A 24,899-nucleotide genomic window follows, 5' to 3' on the forward strand; every position below is an offset into this window, starting at 1 on the left:
CGCGCGGGAGAGTTGGGAGGGGGGGGGGCGGGCGAGCGCGGATGTGGCTGCTGGTGCGGGCCGGGCTGTGAGGACGGGGGTGGATGGTTCCCACCGCCCCGCGGTAAGTCTCGCTGCTGAAACGAGGGAGGGGGAACTGGGGCTACTCGGTGTTCGGCGCCCCCTCAGTGCTTGGTCCCCCCTCAGTGCCTGCCCTCTCCTCCTCCTCGCCCCCCCCCCCCGAGTCTCAATGAATGGGCCCGGCTGGAGCGCGGGGGAGAGCAGAGCTGGGAGAGGGGCTGTGAGGGTGACCCTGGATTTCACTCAGCGGCGGTGGCCGTTGTCCTGGAGGTCCCCCACAACCGGGCCTGGCTCAGGGCCGAGGCAGGCCCAACTAGGTGACAGCTCGCCCCACTAGGCCTCGAAGTGCTGGGGCATGAGGGAAGACATCACCTCAGCATACTCTATCTCAGCCCCCAGGTGTCCAAATCAGTGGAGGATTGATCCGAATTCTTGTTCCTCAAGTTCTGCCATGTGGCACTTAGTGGTCGTAGCAAGGTGGGAACCCTTAGTCTCTTAAAAATGTCACTGCTGTGTTTTAAAATTCTGGAAGTGGCGTGTCAGTAGAAGGTAAGGTGTTACTCTATGAAGCACATCAGGGAGTGATTGAGGACCTCTAACGATAGAAGTCCAAACATATCCCACCTGGAGTACTGTGTCCTGCTCTGGGGTCGCCAGCAGAAGACAGACATGGACCTGTTAGAGCAGGTCCAGAAGAGGGACATGAAAATGGTCGGAGGGATGGAACACCTCTCCTATGAGGAAAGGCTGAGACAGTTGGGATGGTTCAGCCTGGAGAAGAGGAGGCTCTGGGGAGACCTTATGGTGGCCTTCCAATATATGAAGAGGAGTTACAAAAAAGCCTGAGACTTTTTTTCAGACCCTGTTGTGACAGGACAAGGAGCAACGGTTTTTAGCTGAAAGAGGGTAGGTTTAGATTGGACATAAGGAAGACATTTTTTACGATGAGGGTGGTGAGGCACTGGCACAGGTTGCCCAGAGAAGCTGTGGATATGTTCCGTTGTGTGTCCCCCCCACCCCGAAGTGTTCAAGGCCAGGTTGGAAAGGGCTGTGAACAACCTGATCTGGTGAAAGATGTCCCTGCCTATGGCAGGGGGTTGGTCTGGATGATCTTCAAAGGTCCCTTCCAACCCCAACCATTCTGTGATTCTGTGATCTTGTGAATAGGTGAGAGTTTAGATCTATTGAGGAACCCTCCAGTCATCCCCATCACTTGGATCAAATATGTTAACATATACCTTTCTAAATAAAGTATTTTTTTATATTCTTAAAAATATTTCCCCTGTAGCAAGTGAAAAGTGATCAGAAAGGTAGATTTATTTGGTTTTGTTCTGAAAGCCTTGCAAAGGCTGGGTGTGTTTATGCTGCTAGTGACTTGGGGAGAATGGGGAGGGAGCTTGTGTAGGTCGTGCCCAGCTAATATATGACCAGCAGTGCTTCTTACCCCACAAAGTGCAAATGGAGGACACAGCGAGTGTGGGGTAACAGGTATGTAATTTCCTTCTTTCTTCCTGCTTCAGTAGATCAAATCCTTCACTATACTGGGGTGAAGAGAGCAGAGCAGGAGCTAGGGTAGTGGGTTTTGGTAGTGCGCTGGAAGTCAGGGGACTTTGGTTCTTTTCCTTATGTTCCTTACATGAATGACATTCTGTGCATTAGTTTCCTCCTGTGTAAAATGTGTGTATTTGCATGCAAGGATGCTTTCAGAATTGGTTCTGGAGAGGAAATACTTAGACAAACTGGTAATGTTTCAGCAAGGTGTATTTGGAAGTGGCACAATCCCTGTGCGCTTGCTAGCAATGTTCCTCTCCCTTTTTACTTTCTGTTTCATTTCTGGTTTTCTTCCATTTTGTCACTGTTGCAAAAAAAAAACAACAAACCACAACAACCCTGCTTGTAGAAAATGGCACAGGTAACAGAGAAGCAACCAGAGGCACATGACTCTTTCTTTCCCTCAGCTGCTCCTCCTCTGTCTTCTGTTTTGCAGTTTCATTTGCTCTGTTATTAGTGGGGGGCAGTGGAAGGGCCTCCAGCTCTTATAGATGAACTAGTCACCTTAGGTTCCCACAGTCCACTTCTGTGAAAGTGAAAGCTGGCTGTAAAGAGTTGCAGAAGGACTTTGTGACAGTGAGTGATTAGACTATGAAATGGCAGGTGAAAATCCAGCATTGATAAGTGGAAGATGATGCGTGTGTCAGAGCAACAATCATGATGCTGATGCTCTCCATGCTATCTGAGACCACTTAGGAAAGAGATCGGGGGACTGTAATATGTAGTTCTATGAAATTGTCAGCCCCATGCTCAGAAGCAGTCTAAAATGTGATTGAAATATTAAGAATTATTAAGAAAAGAAGAGAAAAATATAGAGCGCTGTTGTGACTTTGTATTGTAAATGGTAGCCCACCCTTTTGAAGGTGGTTTGCTCCTCTTGGAACATAGCAGGAGTAGAGAAGAGATTGAGAAGTGACAGGGATGATCAAAGACATGGAGCAGCTTTTGTACAAGGAACAACTAAATAGTTTCAGATCCTTCAACTTGAAAAAGAGACAGTGGGAGAAAGAATAACAGCTCTATGCTGTCACGAGTGTTACTGGAGGAGCTGAGTAAGGAACAATGATTTCTTGCCTTTTCAGACAGGTCCTGGGGTGTCAAATGGAATCAATGAGCGTCAGGCTTAAGACCTATGAAAGCAAGGGGTTGTTTAGGCGAAATGTAATTAAACTATGGAGCTGGAACCATGCCCTTAGCCTCTCCCTTCCCGCTTGAGAGCAGCCGACCGGATCCATTGCCCTGTTCAGCTCAGTATCCTCTCCCTGGCAGTAATCTGTAGCAGAAAGCTAGGGAAGAGCACCGGCCGAAGCAGTGCTCCTGTAGGGGCAGGATACTGAGCTAAATGGGCAGTGGGTGCAGGCTGGCTGCTTCTGCAGTGAGGAATGGCCAATGCACTGTCCTTCCACCGCTTCAGGGTTCCTGCAGAGGTGCTGGAGTAACCCAAAGGCTGACCTTGACTAAGTGTCCTCTGTTCTGCAGCACCAGGATTTCTCCTGAGCCTGTAAGAACACCAGGGACTGTAGACTCCACCTTTAGCCTCTTCCTCATGAAATTCCCAGAGCCCCCAGAGGTGGATCCTCTGACTGGGCCTGAGCAGGGCCTATGTGCATCAATTCCAGGTATTAGCTTGCTGCAGAGAACTTTTCCTGCATTCTAGACCATTCAAACTATAGCTAGTTCTGCTTTTTAATTTCTTTCTGTCTTTGTTTTCTATTCTATTTATAGTATTTCTATTACTATACATTTCTATTTATTTCTATCATATTTATTTAATGCTTAAGTTCTGAGACTGATGTGATGGTCACTGTATAGATGGATATTGGAAATCAGTCTCTACCCTTGTCTCATCCCACTCGGTGGGTTGCGAGATGGGTGAATCTTTTTCATTCCCCGATGGTTTGTGTACCGACAAAGGCCGATTTCTGCTCGGCAGAACTGTGTGGTTGATAGAGTTATGACAATGACTCGGAGGAGCAGTCTGACCAGTAACTTTATTAAATGGCGAGTTTGACAAACGGACAAACTTAATGAACTGGCAAGCCCAAAAAACAAAGAGAGGCCATTTGGCAATGGAACTGTTTTCCGGGCAACCCGTCACAATTTATCCAAAATTTACATATATTGGAAGAACAGAGGAAGAGAGAAGCGAGAAAAGGAAAGGAGAAGAGAGGAGGATAAGGAAGGAAAAAGTATCACCACCCTTGGATCCTGCGATGATGATGACAGACATGGCAATCCTCTGGTGGTGGGTGTGCGCATGGTTCCCTGGAGAGCATGTCTTTTATAGGCTAATCCCCGCCTCCAGTTACGCCCCTTGAGGACTTACATGGTTCTTGTTCTAAAAAGTTCTCAATCTTCTGCAGGCGCTGGGGGAGGGGGGTGGTTGTGAGGGGTCTCTCGGGCGATCGCAAGCCCCTTCCTCAGATGAACCCTGTGTGACCTCTGGCCATACATGGTAAGGTCCATTGGAACCCGGAACTGTGCATCCTCCAACGCGCTCTCCATGTCCTGCTCTCGCTCTCCCTCACCCCATGCTCACCAACCTGCCGTTGCCATGCAAATAGCACCTTGTGTTGCCACAGTGTTTTCTCAAACTCTTAAGAACTCTTGACTCTTTCAGTTAACTCTTAAGTTAACTGAAACTCTTTCAGTCTCTCACACCACCCTGTGGCTCAAACATTGTCTATATAATCTTTGTCCAGGCCGACGATTTTCACATAGAGAAGATCGAGAAGACATAGTTTGCGAAATCACACATTGTCAACAAGAGTTGGCGGAGGGTCCTTGATTTTGTCTTCCGGGGTGGTGATATGAACATAGCAAACAGCAGGAGAAAAGAGAGAGAAAGCAGAAGCAAGCAGACGGGTAATCATACATCGAACAATAGCTATGCCAGTCATTAGGAATAGAAATCCAGCCAACAGGGTTATTTCAGTTTGCATTAAGCATTTCCCCCACCCTGTGAGTCCCCAGGATTGTAGGAGGGAGGCAAATCAAGATCTGGGTGCATGCCTGTCGAACCAGCCTTTCAGTTGGAGTGATCAGAATAGTTTGGCAGTTTGGTCTGCAATTTCTTTCATTTTGGTCCGTGCCTCCTCTATAGTAGTACTGGCGTTGTGAACAGTTATGCAACATTCTCCGTCACTTAAATTCAACGTTGGGTTTTTTGGGGCTTGTGCCGCTTCCCAGCGCACTTGCCAGGGAGGAGCAGTGAAATTGAAAACACAGGATGGGCATAAGGATGGGATGACTAATTCACATTTCAGACCAGCGTGATATTTCAGTGTTAAGTAGGAATAAAATTTCCCATTAGAACATTCCCAAACTAGTCCCAAGGGGGCTGGGTATCATTGTAGTCCATGAAACATATGTCAGGTTTTGCAGTGAGTGGCAGGCTCTGCAAAGGGTAGTGTGTATGGGGTATGCTGCAATACTTGACTCTACCATAATCCTCAGTTTCATTTTAAGTCTTGTTGCACAGAACATCCCAATTTCTATATCCACAGGAAGGATAACCCCAACAAATACATATGTCCCTTAGCAGAACCCTTACACTCTCTAAGAGCCAGGTTTTGGGGGGGTCCCCAGGACCAGTGTTACAGTTAAGAACTTTGGCACACGTAAACAGATCAGACCGGCTATGCTGTGGGGGATTGGCATACCTTAGCGGTTGCAGGAGGGATCTGGTTTGTGACCACATCTACTGTACATTTGTCAGGCCTCTAGGTTCATGCCCCATGCTATTGGGAAGTTGTATACACCCAGAGAGAGATTCACATTTAGGGAATAATCGGCCTCATAAAAATCCTGTTGTTCTAATGGGTGAAAGAAGGAGTCAAATGGGAAATAGGAGCAAGGTACAGAGTATGGGCCAGCCAGATTGTTCCAGAGCACAGATTTTGTTCCATAGGTAAAATTCATTGGTGGGTGAGTAGCATTGCAGGAGGACTGTTCCCAGAAAGGTGAATCAGACTTGTTATAATAAACAAAATACACGTCATTCTGCCCCCAAGCAAAGTTATAAGTTGTCTGGAAAAGGGGGAACAAGACATAGGGTTGTTCTACAGTTTGATTCATTTCCAAGTTATACATAATATTGGGCGATGCAACAAGACACAACAACAACAACAAAATCTCAGTCCTTGTTCGGTTGACTGGGGAACGGCAACACATATCCCTTGGTTGGTTCTATTCCAGATTCTAGTAAACCCATGAATTAAAAGTAAAGTAAACCCACAACCCTACCTTGCTTACAAGAGATAGAAGGGCAGGGGAAAAAAAACCCAGACGTGCATGGAGGCAAAGTGACTTGCTGTGATTAAGTAAATTCTCAGTGGCAGAGCCAGAGGAAAAAAAAAAGTCCCCTTCTGCTCTGGTGGTGTTCTCACTTGAGACTACCCCTTCCATTTTATGGAAGGGAGATGGGAACTAATGAAAACAGAGGTTGGCTGTTGAAAGCCACAGAAAGGTTGTGAGATTTGCTGGACTGTGAGGTTTCCTGCCTATTTCGTACTCGGACCTTACTACCCCCCTCTCGCTAGAATAATTTAACTTCAAATCTTCTTATTTCTTGAAAGTAAAAGCAGACTTTTCTTACCCTTATCCTACAGGAGTTTGTGCTGTCAGAGGTGACGTCTCCAGCAAAGGGCAGTTTGGAATATCACACCTAGTAGGAGTGGGAAATTGTTGAAGATTTCTGCGGTGGACTTGCACAGAAACCACAGACAAAGTAAAACTTCTGCTACTAATGTGTGGTGTGATGCTCTAAACTACTGGTGGGGGATGTGGGTAAAGGCTTATCCAGAAGCATTTAGGCTGTTTTGTGAAATAAGTAGCTGGCCTTCAAATATTGCAGCTACTGGGGGGAAAGAGAGACCGCATGAAGAAAAACAATCAAGACTTGCGTGGATGTGGCCAGAAAAAGAGAACAGATGTCCATAGGGCAAATCCCAGGGTATAGAGAAAATTGTCGCTCATGTTAGTGTTCCACCTTGTTGAGAGCGAATGTTCAAATCTCTAATTTCTGACTCTGTCTTCTGCCTCCTTTTACTTGCAAGCCTCTCTACGCTTCTTTGCTACATCCTTTTTTACAGTAAGGAATTAGTGTTTCTTCCTTGTTTTCTGTGAACTCCTGGAAGGCACTGGAGAAGTTTGGGGACAGCTGTTTTTACCTCCTCAGTTGACTTGCAGACCCACATGTGGCAGAACTAGCGTAAGGAAAGCACTGCTATAAATAATTGACTTCCTCCAAATAAAAGAGGTTTCACATCTAGGGCATGACTTGCTGGCCCGCTCTCGGGCCTGTAGTTGGAGCAGATATTGCCAAGCAAGCCTGAAAACTCTTGTATTACCCCTTATTACTTGTTAGTGACGTTCCAAGAGGAAGTAAACCAGTTTTCCTCCTGCTCTAACTGCCAGAGCTCCTGGGAGCTGGTTTCCATCCCACTGCTGTCCCAAGAGTGGGCTTTGCCTGTTCTACTAGTAGTTGTTACTGGAGGAGAAAAGCACCAAGGTTCAGGGGATGTAGGTGAAGGAGCAGTTAGTGGGCGAGTGCTAGCAAGCTCTGCTTTCCTCTGTTCGTCCTGCTTGGCATATGATAGTTGCATCAATTGCTTTGTGTTTTGTCCCAGTTTTCCTGCTCTAGGTGTTTTCCGGATAATGGCGAAGATGGTGAGAAGAACGTGTGCTTTTTGTTCAGAAGGGGAGGCTGGTTCTGTAATGTATATTGCCAAAGAGCGAAATATTGCAGCTCATCAGGATTGTCTGGTGAGTGGCTTTTAGTTGGTTGGTACCTAAGAGGAATGGAGAAGAAGGGCTAAAGGGGAAGTTTCCACTGCTTGTCTGTTTTTGACTCTGCAGTGGTGCCTGAATTAAAAGGTTGGTTACCCAAACCAGCAAGCTTATATTAGATTGAAAAGCCATGAAAAGCAGCAGGGCTTGGCCAGAATTTTGGAGAGGGGGAGGACCTGGCTGCACAGCTGGACACATTGATTTGTGGTGTTTTCATGCGTGTCTGTTCCTGATCAACGGTTCTAGACACACATACAGTCTATCATTAGGAATAGGTCTTCTTGAGACACTAAATTGAATGAGGCTTCTCAGACCACAGGAAGCTGTGTATTTAATTAAACCTTTGCAGGAAAATATTCACATCACTTGATATGTCACGGTAAAAAACTTCCCAGTCTGTGCCTTATATAAAATAAGGAATAAAAATATCAGATGCTGATTATATAAAAATATCTGTGAAGCTCTAAGTGTGCTGTGATCCTAGAAAGTATTTACTCTTCTTGCTCTCAGAATGCCTCCCCTTTATTCTGGGATCATAGTGGAGCTGGTTCTTGTGTGCAGAATCAATTACAGAAGCCATATTCTCCCTTCAGTGAGGGTCGCTTAGGGCAGGAGATGTGTCTGCTGCTGGAACAGCTTTCTGGGTTTCACTGTTCCAGCCTTCTTATTCTCGCAGGTTTTATGTTTACATCTTCATTTTTCTACTACCTTTTTTTTTTTTTTTGCAGAATGTTTCAGAAACATCTGGTACCTATTTTACAGTGTTACTTGGATGTTTTGTTTGAAACAGGTTTTGTTAGGGCTATAATGTTGCTTCAATGTTGAAACTTTTTCTCTCTCCTCCTTCCCCCCCCCCCCCCCCGTTTCCCCCCCCCCCAACAACTTTACTAATTTCTCTGCCCTAGGCTTCGCTGTGCTGTTTGGCTTTTTTGCAGTTAGCTATCACCTTCTGAGTAGGCAGACTGTGCCTGCCAGTTGACATAAGGGTAGCTCACTTTTGTTTGGTATTAGAAAAGGTTGCTAAGAACTTGCTGTTCCTCACCTATTGTCAGGGCTCAGCACTTCTATGGGAATTAAAGTGACCTGAATGTGCAGGTATGCATTTTTTGTGGATTTCTCCCAGGCTTTGTACAATGTTCCTATGTTTCTCATGCAGTCAACTGTTGTCAGTATTGGACTGCGTGGAAATTTTATTACAGAGAAATGTTGCATCCAGCTGTAAGCCTGAACTGGGCAGATAACAAGATGTTCAAGATGTGGAGGTCTGTCAACTGAAGAGCTTCTCCTCCTTAGTCTGGGCAGCCTGGACTTCCAGACTTTCTTCATTCACACTTCTTACTAAGTTCACTTTGTCACCCCGTTATCTTTTCTTAGTTCACCTTCAGGTCATGTGAAATCTCCTATATAGACAGAGGAACTTCTTTTGACTGGGAAAAGGTTTAAGCACAGCTCCTTGTTCAACGTAGGTGAAACCTCTTAAAAACACAGAGAAAAATCAGTCTTTCTTAGGTAGGGCAAGTGCAAGAAGAAAAGATGTACCCTTCCTTTCTTTTCTCTGCAGTGCACTGGTGACGGAGTCCCTCTATTAATTCTTAATATTGTCTCTTCTGTCTTTAGTTATTTTCCTCAGGATTTGTGGAATCTGAAGAGTATAACCCAGATAATCTGGATATAAGGTTTGATGTGGCGTCAGTGTTGAAAGAGCTCAAGAGAGGAAAGCGGCTGGTAAGGAGTTTCTTTCTGAATCTCCACTTAGTCCTATCTCATACTACTGAAGGTTGTCTGGCCTGTTTTATGCTTGAAAAAAAATGCAGAAAAGTATTTGGTCCTTCTGATCTACTAAGATTAGGGAAATTACAGATTTAGAGTTAGAAACATTGATTTGACATCATATTTGGTGAAATTTAGTTCATTTTGTATGAAAATGTGTTGTTTTTTCTGGCCTTTAATTCCTTAGTCTAAGTTCCTGAAGAGACTTTGGTAAAGGACTAAGCCAGTGCCTGCAACAAAATTATGCAATCCATAAGTGTAAAGGGAAACACCTTCTGGTTTTAGCAGACTTGCAACGAAAAATTTGATTTTCCCACAGAGGATAGTATTTGCTTCGTATGACAAGATTTTCAGTAGCTGTCTGTAATGCTTACCTGCTAAACCTGATCCTGTTCTAGGTGTGCAACTTCTGTCGCAAGAAAGGAGCCACTGTGGGATGTGAGGAAAGAGCCTGTCGCAGAAGTTATCACTACTTCTGTGCACTCTGTGATGATGCAGCAATAGAAACGGATGAAGTAAATGGAGTCTACCGGTATTTAACCAAATATTTTCTAACTAATTATTGTCAAGGTTTTGGTGGTGATGCCAGGAAGAGAGACTTAAAAATTGTGTAGTTTTTAAAGTTTTTCTAAAAAGGAAATACGTTCTCCTCTTTTAAAGAGATGCTTGATCCTCTGTTTGCAAGCAATAGGGGAAATGTTTTCCTTTCACAGGAGAACATCACAGCAGTGGGAAGGAATCTATTCAGTGTTTGAGCCTGCAACACACCTGAAAGATCACTAGGCCAAAACTGAGGAAGTCAGTCCTTACTGGCTATCTAGCTAGTCTTCAAGGACCAAGATTTTTATTAATGTCACTCAAATTCTCACATTCTGTTGGTTCAGAAGCTTCAGTAAATGTGGTCTGAGCACAAAGCAGGCTATAGCACTTCTAGGTCTGTTCACATTAGGCAAATTCTGGTAATTTTCCTTCCATATGCTAGCAGAGAACTTTGTATTCCTGCCAAAGGCCACCTTATATTTCAGCTACATTGCTAGCATTAACACAATTAAACAGACTTTAAGTAAATTTTCTGTCCTGATCATGCTAGTCCTGGTGTCCGCCGCCCTCAAGCGGCCTGCATTGCTGTTAGATGGAATGAGTTGTTTGGAGGATGCAGATGAAGGGGTTGAGAAATTGGGACTTTAGGGACCTTTTGGAGTGCTGAGGTTATAGTAAAGTCTGAGGTGTGTAAAACCCTGATGTCTGTTTCTGTGCAAGGCCAGGGAGATCACAGGCTATGTTAGTCTTAGATTAATCACTACTTGTTTCAGGAAGAGGTGGACTAGTGCAGTCCTTAGTAGTAGTGGAAGATGGGTCCTTTTCTGTCAAAACACTTGCACTCCTGGCTGCTTCACTAGGACTCTCAGTCCAAAATAAATACGTCTTTCTGCAAGGCTGTAAGCCCAGCTGTATAGGGAAGATTAATGTTTACTTTGTGCTCATGAAGTCTTGAGGATTCTGCAAAGCTCGCGAAAGAGTATAGCTGGGAAAATGGAAACTTTCCGTGATCACAGAATAAATGGCTCTCATCATATAGCTTTAGAAAGGATACCTCAGGCTGAAGAAGACTGAACTTCTCAAGATGTTGAAAAATGAATGGGACTGATGACAGTCTAGATACAAACTGGTAAAGAAGTGGTTGAATATATAGTTTGATTTGGTGGTTTTCGGAGCTGGTGACCTTGGAGGTTTTGAAGAGGGACCCTAAAAAATGCCTTGTATTAAGTCACTGTGTGAGACTAGTTGCTTGTCCTATATAGAAATACAGGAAACTAGGCTGTAGCAACCTGTATTGAAGAGATGGAAAAGGACTGGATTAGAGAAAGATGGTGAGGCAGGTTTCAGGGATTTGAACCCAAAGACTTTTGCACAGTATCAGTGGCGTAAATAAAGCACAACATTTTGTAGCTAGCCTGAAATTATTGGAGAGAAGACGAACAAGACTTGAAAAACAGTGGACGTGGATTGACAGCCCTCTGCACCTTTTCATGGTGAAATATAACATACTGAAAGGTGTATCAAAAGAGAGAACTCCTTCAAGAGAGAGAGAGCTGGTGTTTTTAAATTCTGAGTTGCCATCATTGTGCTGATGAGCAGTGATTATCAAAACAAATAGAGCAAAACAAAAAAGAGAAGACATACAGCGCTATGGAAGTGGCTAGTAAGAGTAGAGGTGGGGAAATAAGCATAATTTGTACTGCCATCTTGCAAAAATGATAGTAGGGAAGTGCTTCCAAATAAAGTGGCCTGAGTAGTAAAACGTATTGTCTGTTCTTTGTGAGATGTCCTTATACTTAGGAAGGTTTTCAACCCTGTTTTCAACTGGGAAAGAATAGAATTAAAGGGAGGGGAGGAAAAAAACAACCTCCAAAGGGCAATATTAGAAATTCAGAGGTGTACATAAGGTGCCTCCAGTACTTAGCTTTCTGATTGAATTGTTAGGCATGCATAAACCTGTTTTTTTGTGCATCAAAATGAATTTCATGCAAAAAAGCTGGCTCGTCAAGGAAACAGACTGCGTTTCTAAGGTCAGTGCTTCTATTTTTTTAAAATAAAAGAACGACAAAAATTAGAAAATGTCCTAGCAAATGCAGTTCCCTTCAAGAATTGCTTCCAAACACTTGAGCGTTAGTCTTGGCAAATAGATTTGTAATGAAGAGATCAGCTAAACTACACTCTTGACAAAGCAATTTGCTTAAAAAGTGATTTGGGATCCTTCTGTAAGAAAGGCATATTATAGAAGCTGGTTCATGTTTTCTACGCATTATTGTATCCAGAAGATAAGGAATATTTCCAGCTGTATTTGTTGCATTTTGCCTCTTCCAAGGAATTCACATTGCTCTCCTAGAACCAGAGAAAATATTCCCATCTGACATATTACTAAAGTCTTTAAGGAACGAATGGATTGAGCAGCTTTAAGCTACTGGATCTCAAACAGGGTGCCCTACTTCCTCAGGCTTTGGGGACCACCTCATCAGCACTGGGCAGTGGAAAGGGAGGGGCACGGAGATCTCCAAGCAAGTAACTGGTACTGTGCCTGGCGGAGCAGTGCCGTGTGGCTATGCCAGCACATCATGCAGGGCTTATAAGTTCAAGCTAACTGGTAAGCAGATATGTCTAAAGAGGTTTCTGGACCCGGCCTGAGTGGTACAGGGCAAGGGGGCAGAACTGCGGTGGCTACAATCAAGTAATATTAGTACTGTGGTATTTAATCTTGACAGCATTGACCTCATTTTAATAAGGCGTTTCAATAAGAGTACTTCTGCCACAGTGATTGCCACACCAGATGAAATGTGTCTGACTCAGGATTTGAACAGTGAGCAAGTCTGAACAGAGCGGGGTAATGAAACTGATAATTCAAAGCTTCAGTGTTCAGAGTCCACTGAGGTTCTAAAAGTACAAATACAAGCTTGTGCATGTACGCGACTTTAGAGCAGGTGCTTTCCTAGGTGGGTAATGGTGAACAAAAATCCTGATAATTTTTTTAAGCATCTTTCAGTTTATGTTCAATGAAAAGAGGGGAAAATATCTGTTAAAGTCAGTCAGCATAACTCTGTTTACATATTTATTAATACTTTTTCTCTTTTTCTTAAAATTGAACTTAAATTTTAGAGTGTTCTGCACAAAACATGACCCAGGCAATAGGACCAATCACTATGGTGAGTTTCTTTAATGGCTTCATTGATTTCATTTGTTTTAAAAGTTTGCATCCTACAGTCAATAACTCATTTGAACAAAATAAATGTTACTCCACCTTTATATCGAGTGGTGGATTTCTAATCTTGCAGGACTGGTTTGGTTGAGATCCACGCATATGCACAAAAATCGAGAAGGTTTTTTGAAGTAGGAAATGTTTATATTTTATCTTCCTGAATCTCCCTCAAAACTGACTTAAAACACTGTGGACCTGATCCTTCATGGAATTATTCTGACTGTGTGCAGGCAGGTAGGCCCAAGCAGCTTGTAAAATCCATGTGAGAGATGAGAGCCACGCTAATGAGTGATGCACAAGCTTGCACTTAATTAGCAGAGTGAGGGCTGTTTACAGGAGTGGTCACCTTGGGATTTTTATCTGTAGCTACGTTAAAATGTTCACATTTGCTCCTTCCGTATTCACTGCAGTAGTTTTTAAAATAGGGCCTTTCATTCTGAAGGATCCCAAAGAGCTTTTTAAGTGTAACAAAAGGGTTATACAACCCCTGCTTAAGGATTGCTTCCTTTCTTACAAGAAACGCAGCTTAATTTGGCAGTCCTGGTCCTTGCTGATTCAGAGGTAGTCAGGAATCACCAAACTAACCAACCAAAGCTGTGACCTCATGCATACAATCCTGCTCAAAACAGAATGTGTCCTAGACTGGCCTTCACTTTGAAGTTAAGCTCAGTCGAACTGTGAGCATTAATGCTAAGAGTGGTGTGCTCCCACTGAAGTCTAGCGAACTTTCCAATCTTCTTGACAAAGTCTGGCTCCACCCTGATGCCACTCAGGGGTGGGTTAGGTGATTATAATTTAAACTTTTAGTCATAGGGTTTGGGGCTTCTTAGCCAGACATACAGTCCTTTTAGCACCTGATATTGCTGTGGTTCACTAACCAAATGCAGCTTCTTGTTTCACTTAGTAATTTTGCTTTTTATGTAGTTCTGAGGCCTGACATTCCCTCCCTTTTTAAAATTAATTTGATTTCTGTGGTCTAATGGTTGTCAATCTGTTGGGTCTACCCAGGGTCCCAGGTGGTCTCCTGCCCAAGTACTAGACAGGGCCAGGATTGCTTTGTTTGCAGTATGAGATGAGATTAAGGCATTAGGTCCAGCCCTGTAGACCACCTCCTTCATCAGGAAGGCTTAAATCTTATGAGGCTGAAGGTCTTAGTGTCTTCAAGTGCTTCATATACAATGTATGCTGCCTGTTCCCTGAGAAGAGAGTTTTCTCCTAGAGGAGATCTTCCAGAGGCACCTAATTTAGAGACCCTCTGTTTATGAGGGGTAAATGGATTCTGCTGGCGGTGTCTGCCCTGCCTCCTGAATTAGCTTCTCCCACCTCTGTCTGAGGTGGCAGCTGTACCCCAGGAGGTGGGGAGCACCTGTGAGAGTTGGGTAAATGACACTTGGTTCCCCAAGTCCAATGTCTCCTGCCTCTGAGCAGCTCTCAGGTGCATGCGTGGCGCTCAGAATAGCCAGGGGTACCTGCTGGTTAGTTGGCTGAAGTAGCAGGTACTCTGGCCCACTCCTGGCCCATCTGAGCAGGCAGGGGACACCTGTGCTGAGTGTGTTTGCAGGTCCGCACAGGGTGGGGAGTGAGACAGGCTGGGATGGAAGCGCTGTGGCTCCACGGTGGAGTTTTGACTTTCAAGATCCAGATCAGGTGAAGTAGCTCAGCCATTCCGCTGGGGCAGGCTGAGACAGCGCTGGGCTGTGTGGGAGCAGGAGCTGGTACAAAAGGGCTGCCTCTCCAGGCTTGTTTTCCCTGGTAGCTTGGAGAAAATGCAGTCAAGGAACATCCCCTTGTTCTTGGTCCACACAATGTTCCTGTGCTGAAATGTCAGGGCTCTGCTGTGTGATTGGAAGGGGATAGGGTGCCTTAGGGGCCAAGAGTTCTCCTTGCAGCTCTGTGCATCAGGGATGGGAGGGCAGTTTGGACTCAGAAAGAGGCTCCAACCTCTGCTTGACTGGAAATGTTGGATGTGCCTAGAGTAAAGGCTGACAAACGTAGAAGAGTGGAGAACACTGTGGGGAGCAGGAAGAGTTGGGCTGCTCTTCAGACTGTGTTCCTCTTATTTTGTAAGGCATCCCTAAAGCAAATATCAGGAAGAGCTGAAAAATCCTACCAAAGGTCAAAGTTGTTGTGCTAGTCAGCAAGGAACACTTTGTGCCTACACCAACATCTCCTAGACTGCTCCAGATTAGGCCACCCAGCTTTATTTTGGATGAAGAGGCTATAACTTTCTTTCAGGCCATGAAAAATGCAAATGTACAGTACCCGTACCCAAAACCCAAGCTTCTTTCAACAGCCTTCCTCTACTAACAGTAACTCCTCATTCCTCTTAATAGGATCATTTCTAACAGGAAAAACCTTACTAAGTGCTGCCCAAAGGGTGTAGAGTTAAATGGGAAGGGGGCATATAACCCCACTGCATTTAAAATACTTAGGTTTTGCTGGGTGGTTGAGCTCTTCTCTAGCTTTCTCCGTTCCTGCCGTGCCTTCCTTCTCTGCTTGTGATGCTGTGGCTGTTTTCAGCAGCTGCCAGTTACGATGTTGGAGAGAGGCTGGTGCATGCTGATAGAATGGAGAGAGTGAAAGCAGATGATTTTGCAGAGATCTCATACCACGTCACTAAAAGCACTTTGTAGCGTAAATAATATTAAACTTACAAGTCAAAATGCTTCTGGAGGCTTTCTAGGAGGGTCATTATACTGATGAAAAACCGAATGCCATTTGTATGTCTTTGGGACACCTAAAATAATTCTTTATGTAGTCTTAGTTTTGAGGGTGTAGTAATATAAACAAGAACTGACTGGAAAAAAACCAGTCATCTTTCATAACTCTGCCTGAAGTTTGTACCGTTTAGAGGTAGTGCTGCTGCCGGGAAGAATAAGTTCACTCTGCCACAATCAAAAAATGTTAAAAACTGGTGTTTGCTTTATACTGAGTTTAAAAGGCAAAGTGATATCCTAATGATACAGTGATTTGCACTTCTTCCTAATGGTTTAGGCTTGTAATTTTTCTTACATGGAAATAATGTGAATTCCACTGAAATGTCAGGTATTTGGGGAAGCTGAAACATGCTCTTGCCTTGCCACCCAAAGTGCCTTGCTTTTGTAGCTTTTTGGGAAAAGAGAGAATTTGAATGATGTGAAATCATCAGTCTGAGGTTGACACATTTGTTACTTTGTTGTTTCTTGATTCCTAGGTGCAGCTAATAAGAGAAGACATACATTGAAATCTTCCACCATCACAGAACAAATGGTAATTCTGAATTTAAGTAGACCTAAACCAGGAACCCACATCTGCAAAGGGCTTCTTTAGTGAAGTATTTTGACAGTGTATTCAGAAAGAGACTTCCTCACAGAAGCAATACATTTTCCTTTACAGCTGCCTTGTTTTGATCTTGTCATTCTGTCAAAACAAAACTGCACTTGGAGCTGCTTCAGGCAGAGCCAATGCTGCCCTTGGGTAACATGGCACAAATGCGATAGGAACCTCTGAACCAGACTGACTCGGTGGCTGTGATCTTGACATGCCCAGAAAGAGCTTGCCTTTTGGGGCCCCTCTTCTTTGGAAGTACTACATCCCTCAGATTTGCTTGGGGCTTGACTCAGTTTCCATGAAAAAAATGCTTTTGATGAGTCACTTGGCCTTTTAAACTGGCACTTACTCGTTTGTGAGCCTGTGCTCATGGTAAATGTGGCAGATTTTCATCGCAGATCAGGCAGTTCTCAGCTCTGCTGGTGAAGATGGCCTTCCCAAGGGTTTGGGAGCTATCAAGCAAAGCATCCCTCTGGTTGCAGGGGGAGTTGTTTTAGAGGCTGTTGTTAGAAAACTGTAAATGCAGCTTATTTTAAGTTTTGAGGTGATTTCTCTTGGCTCCACAGAAGTATGCATGGGAACTCCCATTGACTGTTGGCGGGGGGGGGGGGGTCAGGATTTCTTCTTTGTAGAGGAATTAGCATCCAGCTTGCCTTGGGAAAAACTTCTGCCTTTCCCAGGTCTTGAGATACAAGGGAGGTCATGTGAGGGGACGTGGATGATCTTTGCAGCTTTTATGTAGTACTCTCATAAGGGTAGGTTATTTGTCTCCAGGAATTTCTCAGCTGTAAATCCACTTACGTTCCTGGTATTATAGCTGAGATTCGTTTGACCTGTTACCCACAGTAGTGTGCTGTTTCTGCTGCTCTCCAGTACTAACGATCTTGGAAATCAATACAAACACTGCAAATAAGAAGCTGAGGGGCTCCAGGATTTGTCACTGCAGGGTAAATTGTCTAGCATTGTGTAAGCAATGCATTTTTACACTGGTGGAGTTTTGTGACAGAGCTTAAGAATTATTTGTAGTACTGTGGTATGACATGGAACAGCAGAGAATGACCGCGTCCTGTCCAAAGGAAAAGAGAAATATTCCCCCTCTCCTCTCAAATCCTTTCTAGTATTACATCAGGTCTAGGGAACTAAACATAATTTTCACTGGGATTTAGCAGTAGGCATTTTTTAACATCTGTGCCATTTGCAGATGCAGTAATTAAGGAGGGTGCTGTCCCAGGGGTTGGGCTTTTCTTAAAGAGTTTTTGCTTTGAAGCAATTTTTGCTTCCCTTTTTAAAATGTCTGGAGAGGAATATCATTAGCTGTGCAGAGAAGCTGACTGTATTCACAGAAATATGGGCTGCTTTTTATCTTTCTGCTAATATAGAAGTAAGATAATGAAAACAAAGCAGTAAATGTCAGTATGATCTAAAAATACGTTGTTTTGATTTTCTTACAGAGCACAGAAGAGACAGCAGAAGAAAACAGTTTACGAATACTGAAAAGAAAAAACAGGCATAAAGGTGCAACTCACTTTATAGAACAACTAGGAGATACTGTGATCTGTTATGTTGAAGTTCAGAGCTTGGAGATGGTCGGATAGCAACGATGCTGTAAATGTATCTTTCTTATTCTCTCGAGATGAGTGACTCTCCAAGCTCTGGCAAGGGAGCGGAAGTCTGATTTGCAGAATGGCTGTGCAGGTTTTAATAACTGTGCAGGAAACAAATCTCTGTGCTTTGGCCAACACTTGCTGTGTGATGTGAGCTGGTGAATTCACCTAATGCCCCTGCTCTGGTTGGCTGCTGCATTCAGTTGTGTGTCTCCAGCAAGCAGGGGTGTCTCTCCCTCACCCCCACCTTCTCCATATCAGTACAGTTAAATTTAAAATGTAATAATTTCTTCTTCATCTCGGTCTCCTTGTGCTGAGTCCCTCTTGAAAGTCCTGCTGCAGTTGCTTGTTAGCATTATGCTGTTGCTTGGAAGTTTGGAAGGCAGTGGTGGTGATTTTTCACCTTCCCATGGCTATGCTTAGTACGTGGGCATGGTATTGTAACAGTAGGTGGCTGCCTAATGTTTTTTCTGAATTTTTCCTACCACTATAAAGAACAGGGAACCTGTAAAGAATCCGGGATTGCTTGTAGGGCATCTAGTGTAAGTGAAATGGCATTTCTTTTCTCACAAATGTCTCCAGAAAAATGTAACATTGTTTTTAATGGAGACTGGCAGACTTCTGAGCTGTCTGATAGCTCTTTCTTTTTGAACAGCCTGTTGAATTGATCTTACTGAAGCCTGTCACTGACCTGCTGCTCTGAGGTGAAGAAAAAATAGGTAGTTATTTGCCTAGCAATCCAAATCTGACCAAGGAGGTGTATAAAATGGGCTGTAATAAATCAGTTTAATGCCTGGATCATTTGGAGTAAAAGTAGCCTTAATTCTCTTACCAAATCCAATACCCCTTCACTTCTTTCACTGTTTTCTATCCTTTAGCCTGTTCAGTCCACAGTGTGGTCATAAGGATTGGAAGAAAAAAAAAAAAGGCAAGACAAATCACCTGCTTTCCTATACTGGGGGTATCAGGAGGCTTTAGGAATGGTGCATTTAGAGTTGTGGAGGTTAGGTAACCTAGAGCTTAGGTAATTTTATACCCAGCGCAATGCTTACGTTTGCCTGACCATGTTTTTGTTCCCACTGAAAAGGACTGAGTGGGTAGCTGGAGGAGCCAGGGACTTGCATACGTATTTGTTACTGGAAGGGGGACTTAACCAAAGTTTTCGTTTCTGAAGCGAGCGAGTGGAGCTTGTGCAGCTGTGGTCAGGATCACTTCTGCATAAGAGCGTGTGTTTTTGTGTTTTAACAGTCCGAATAGACTTTCTTAGGAAATGCAAGCAAGCCGGGCTTCTGGATGACATATTTGAAGAAATGCTGGACACACTTCACCTGGCGCAGGAAAAACTGATGGATGACAACACTTCAGAAACAGGTATGGAGACCCATGGGGAGCTCCGCTCTCAGAGCAGAAATGCTGATCTGGATGCCAGGCACTCAGCCCTGGGTCACCTTCCTGAGGATAATTCTTCAGTGTCAAATAACTGGGTCCTGTCTTATTTCTGCAGCTGCACAGCAGGTAGAGAGCGAGTATTTTGTGGTATACCCATGCCAGCAGAGGGGCAGAGCTGCCAACTCAGCATGCTCTAGTAAGGCCTTCTAACTTTAAACTTTTGAGGCCACCTTCTACCCATTGGCATAAGCGTAGGTAGGTTCAGCCAGACCTCTTCTCCCAGGCACTGAAGAGAGAGGCCCTGAAGAGAACCGGAAGGTTTTATTTGGATCATAAGTCTGTGTTGCTCTTACAGCTTCAAGGAGGGACCAGCTATCGTTAATACCAGCACTCTCTTTTGAGGGAAAAATCCCTGAGTGTGTACCTTTTAAGTCTTTGGATGATTAGTTAGAACTTTAACGTCAGCTGTTAGTGTGCATTTGGGGGTTTTATGGGTTTAAGTATCAGCTTGTATGAAGCACTTTGTTCTTGGAGGATTCCACTCTAATGTTGCTTTGTCCACAACACAGTTAAAAAAAAAAAAATTTCAAACCTTCCTCTCCTATTGTCCTCCCACCTTTACAAAGTTATGAATAATACCTTTGGATAAAGAATGCTAATTTACGCAAAGTAACTGAAGCACGTGCATGGAAAGGGAAACGTCCCACCCGGCTAACTCTTCCTCATGAGCAGCTTGCGTGTAACACAACAGCAGCTGCTAGAACCAGTAATGAAGTCCAGGACATATTAGGGGTTCAAAGGTTTTCACCATTAAGCAAACCTCTTAACGGTCCTGCAAACTCTGTAGGTGTTTTGTATTTTGTTTCACTGGAAGCCTCAGTTACAAAATTGAGGCATAATTCTGGGCTGGTTTTTAACATCAAACAGTGATAGCACTGTCCCACATGTCACATGATCTGTCAAGAGGAATTGGTGTGGTCAGCCCTGCTATTACACATATGCTCCTGACATGATGGAATGAAATATGACTTCAGTGTATTGCTCGTTTTTAAATGGACAACAGTCCATTGGACACCTGCAGACCCAAAAAGGGAATTACAGGTAGGTCCCCTTTCCTCTTTTCTGTATGAAACAACAACAACAACAAAAAGTAGAATTGACAAATTGATCCTTCTTTCTCAACATAGATGATATGAGAAGGAAGACATCTTAAAACCTCAAGCAATCGGTATGATATAGAATAAGTAATTACTGTTTTGTGCTATTTCTAATGTAGGGCTCTGCATTAACACGAGGGTTCTGTAAACCTTTACCCTGTAATATTAAATCAAATTATCTCTTTCCCTAGAGTATGAAGAGACAGTGATGTCACTCTTTGACTGTGGACTGTTTGAAAACATACTGACAAATATTCATTCAGGTATGTGAAAAAAGCTGTCGGAGTAGTAGCAGTTGGTGTGGGTTTTGGCATTGAGGTTGTTATTCTGAGCACTTTGATAAAATGACCATTTAAAATGAAAATTCCAAGGAACTTTTTTCTCAGCATTATATAAATAATTGAATAAAAGCCATTGCTACCTGAATCTTTAGAAATACAGTATGTCAAATCTGGCTGGCTGACCTGAAGGGGGAGGCAAGTCCCAGTTCCACAGCTTTAAAAGACCAAAGGGTCTTTGCCCCAGAGGAGCTTCCCTCTCCTGCAGGGTGCACTCACGTCCTGTGGCTGCAGGTTATTTCCCTTCCTCCTCCGCAGGCTCCCTTCAGCAGCGTGCTTGCGTTACAGCTTTGCTCCTGTCTGATGAACACTGTTCAGACTGGCTGTTGTGTTTCAGTTAAGAGCATTAAACACTATGAGCAGAACTTACCTGGACCTGATGGCAATTGTAACGTGCTTTGAAGAACAAGCTGAGAGTGCTCACAGAGTGAAACAAAAACAAGGGTGGGAGCGGTCACTTGGGACCACCGGTGTGGAAGGAAACTCTGGGACTTGGACTCCGGTCTCAGCTATTGTAAGCAACGAGGTTAAAACTGTTTTTCAGACAGGCGAGCCTCTTGCTCCCATTTCCCTCGCTAACAGTTAGCAACCTTGTTCTAACTGCTGCTTTAATTTGTCCCTGTGAAAAGGGAAATGGGTTTTAATTAGGTAACGCTGAGGTGCAGTGCATGTTGGTGATGTTTGCTGGTTCCCCCGTTCCACCTTCACTCAACTGAGAAAGCCAGGCCCTCTCTTTAGGCTCCTGCTCTTGCATTTAAATTCTTCTTTCGGAAATGGGAGTGACCGGTGTTAGAGTTATCTGACACAAGGTTCTGCCAGTGCCTCATCTGAGGGCATTAATACATCTCCGCTCCTAATTCCTCATGTGACATAACCTTGGATCGCACTTGGTTCTTTGACAGCTGCATCAATTATTTCAGCCTCTTCTCGGCTTACAGGAGAAATTCTTGATGTTGGCACCTACATACACACAACCATGTGATTCTCATGTGTAAAAGTTGTCCCCTCTCCAGTTCCCCACTACTTGAGCAGCTCAGTTCTTCCTGTACCACACAATCTTCTTTCCTGATATCATCACCTACTTTTAATTTCAAGGTCAATAATTGAAATCACACATCAAGGTTGGTTCCAAAACTGATCCAAGAGGGAGCTCTTCAAATGAACAAGTCAGAAAGGAACGATAACCATGTTAAACACAAGTGGAACTGTAGGGATGGAAGGAAATGGCTTCTTTTTTTTTTTTTTTTTCCTTTTTGTCTTCCAAGCTCTAGCTACCAAGTTTCTCTGGTGTATGAAGGACTAGTATAAATACTGTGTTTTCTTTGATCTTTTTCCTGGAACTGATGATTTTGGGTCACCTGACATGCTTTACCTTCAGTCCATTTTTTTCTTTTTTTTTTTTTTTTTGACTTCTTGGATCATGGTGAAAAACCTGTTCTAAAGCCTTACGCATCAGCACAGCAAGGTTACTCTGAACTGTAATTGTTGCTTTTTAAAATCCCTTTTATATATAGGGATAAACAGTTCTCTTGCAGCATGCAGCTTTACTGCAAACTTGACTGCATTTAAAACTTTTCATATGGGACCTGCTATTGCCTCATCAGGGATTTCATAATTCTGGGTTGGAGGTTCTTGTTCTCTCCTCCATGGCAAAGTGACTTCCTTTAGTTTTGCGTTCTGTTCTGTAGCCGTGTGTCCTGCTCAGGGCAATACCTCAGTCAGCTTTAATCTCTTTTTGCTGGTCAGCAGTCTGTCCAGCAGCTTTTGAGCTCCTTGGTAGCATTTGCTCTCAGGGGATCTACAGCAGTGAATGCTGCAGTGTAGTTGTGCAGGCCAAGATGGCGATGCTTCGTTTTAAAACTCGTGCGGTACCTCCACCGAGAGTCCCTTAGCACTTGTCTTACAGAAGAGCGAGCGCAGTCAGTCCAGGTCCACGTTCCTCAGGCCATTCCCGATTTTACAGAAATCCATACTCTTTCCCTGTAGGTCATCTGTATGAGGTAGAAGGCTCCCAGTCTGTTACCTGCCTTCTTATGGAAGTGCTCCCATAGGCCAGTCATTCCCATCACTGACATCTTTCTCTGGGCTATTTCTGTTTCTGTCACATCCTCTTGGAAGAAGAGAAATGGAGCTGTATGTCTTCCATCTGTAGGTAACCCATATGCTGACTGCAGTGACACAGTTGTCATGTTTGTTCTTTGTTTTGCTTGTTTCTGATAACTTATTAATTTGTATCCAAGTATTCGCTAGGAGTTTTTCCTCCAGCTCCCACTTGTACATGTCTGGCTTTTTCTTGCCCGCTAGTTCTTTTAACCACATAGACTTGTTACCAAATGGAAATGCTATAAAGGCTGCCTGCGGCAAGCAATGAAGACGACGATTTCCACTGCTGTCTTGTCAGCTGTTGAGCTGACACTGTGAAACAGTGGGCACCGTTGTGGTGGGACGCTGGTGGGATGTGACACCTGACTGCAGAGGACAGCAGAGAGAAGAGGGTTCACCTGCTTTTTTTCAGTCAGAGCTAGGGTAAGGCCTCATGTCCCTCTTCAATGAACTGCTACCCAGAATTTTCAAGAGGCAGTGGACACTGCCTGTTTCCAACATCCACGCTCGACCTCAGGGGGTAATGTATTTAAAAATGCATTATAAAAGTGTGTGCACATACATAATCTTCCAAGTATTGGAAGAGCTTGCTGCTCAGAGGTCACCAACACCTCTGCCTGTTTTCTCACTGAAGAAAGCAAGTGCTTCATTTAAAACTCACAGTTAACAATGTAAGGTTATGGGAATGCTTCTGACCTCTAGTGAGGCCTCTTACCGTGCTCTCGCTGATTGCAATTGTCTCTAACATGAGGAAAATGGAAGCAGTAACTCAGTCAGGCAGGGCTTTGTAAATAAGGTAAAGAACTTGGTTAATCCCAGCAGCGTACTGGCACTATCTACTTTTCCAGAAGCAGGAACATCAAATGCTCTCGAGTCATGTTTTTGGGAATCTAGCTGTTGAATGCAGTTGTCCAAACCCTCTCTTTTTAGGTTTAATTTTGTTGTTGTTGTTGGCTAAAATCTATTGGGCTTCTACATTTGCTTGAAGTGTGTAGTTCAGAGATGTTATCTTTAAAGAAAGTGCATCTTTATTGGAGGAGTCCCCATACAAATGGATTCTGAAAATGGAACTGTTAAAGCTCATATGCAAAATAACATTGGGTTAGTAACAGAACTAATAATTTTTATATTTGCTGTGATGGTTTAAATTAAATCTATAATGTAGCCAGTTTTGGGATGACAGTATATGAATGACAAAGTGTGTAACTCTGCTGCTTTGTGTTTTCTTTTGGCACTTTGATACTTCAGCTAGTCTCTCCCATACGACACACAGTCCATCCCTTCATGAAGAGGCCAAGTATGCAGGGTGGCAGGCTAAAGACTTTGCTTCAGAAGGGCAGAGGTTTTATTGTAGACTAAACTGAGCATTGGCAGCCTCTGCAGCATTAATGCATATATAACGTATTTTAAATAGTTACATATGAATGAAAGCTTTTATCCCTTTCTTTTTCACAATAGGAACAGAGGAAAAAATCCAGGAACTTCTGGAAAGCAGGAAAAGACTGGATAACAAGATTGAGCTACTGCAGGACTTAAAAGAAATCGTTCTTCCTACCCAAGAGAATGCCGCTAGTACATCTAGTACAGTGTCTGAATAACCCCTAAGTCTGTCTGTAACGGTGTCAATATTTAGGATTTTCTAATGATAGAAACCATAGAGCACGTCTGGTCAGTGTCCAAGTAATTCCCCCCTCCCTGCCCAAGATAGGGACACAAGCAAGAACTGGGTGTTTTACTCATTTTTATACCTCACTGTTGCAATAATTTTAAGTTGTCCCTTTAAATTTTACCATGGATCGGTGAGTGTTACCTACCCAATTTAGCTTTTTTTAAAGCTCAACACAACCCTCCCATGAAGACTTTTTTCTCAAGCATTGGCTGCCCCAGACTTTTTTCTCTGGAGCATCAGCTGCCCCAGAGCACATTTTAAAGTCACTTTAACTGTGGGAGCCCTCTTCTGACTGTGCGGTAGCTGCTTTGCTGTCTGCATCTGGACAGCGATCGTTTAAGGATCACATTGCTGCTTTGGCTTTCCAAAGATAAATTAGCAGAACTTGCACTCAAAGAAGCCTTC

The 24,899-nt window shown here is 43.7% G+C and overlaps 1 protein-coding gene across 2 annotated transcripts; it reads left to right on the forward strand.

The window, feature by feature from the left end:
• PHF11 (PHD finger protein 11) lies at nt 1-24,484 on the forward strand. Of its 2 annotated transcripts, XM_072850256.1 has the most exons (12): nt 52-103; nt 4,314-4,476; nt 6,222-6,340; nt 7,242-7,377; nt 9,019-9,126; nt 9,570-9,703; nt 12,826-12,872; nt 16,119-16,174; nt 17,686-17,749; nt 19,087-19,209; nt 20,576-20,647; nt 24,284-24,484. In XM_072850256.1, exons 4-12 carry the CDS (start codon nt 7,270-7,272, stop codon nt 24,421-24,423), a joined length of 852 nt encoding a protein of 283 aa, XP_072706357.1. In that variant the 5' UTR covers nt 52-103; nt 4,314-4,476; nt 6,222-6,340; nt 7,242-7,269; the 3' UTR covers nt 24,424-24,484. The 2 variants fall into 2 exon arrangements, with proteins under 2 accessions (XP_072706356.1, XP_072706357.1); XM_072850255.1 differs by lacking the exon at nt 4,314-4,476 and having other exon boundaries at nt 1-103.
• The last annotated feature ends 415 nt before the right edge of the window (nt 24,485-24,899 follow it).

The sequence above is a fragment of the Ciconia boyciana genome, chromosome 1, assembly GCF_034638445.1.
Source record: "Ciconia boyciana chromosome 1, ASM3463844v1, whole genome shotgun sequence".
Taxonomy (NCBI): Eukaryota; Metazoa; Chordata; class Aves; order Ciconiiformes; family Ciconiidae; genus Ciconia; species Ciconia boyciana.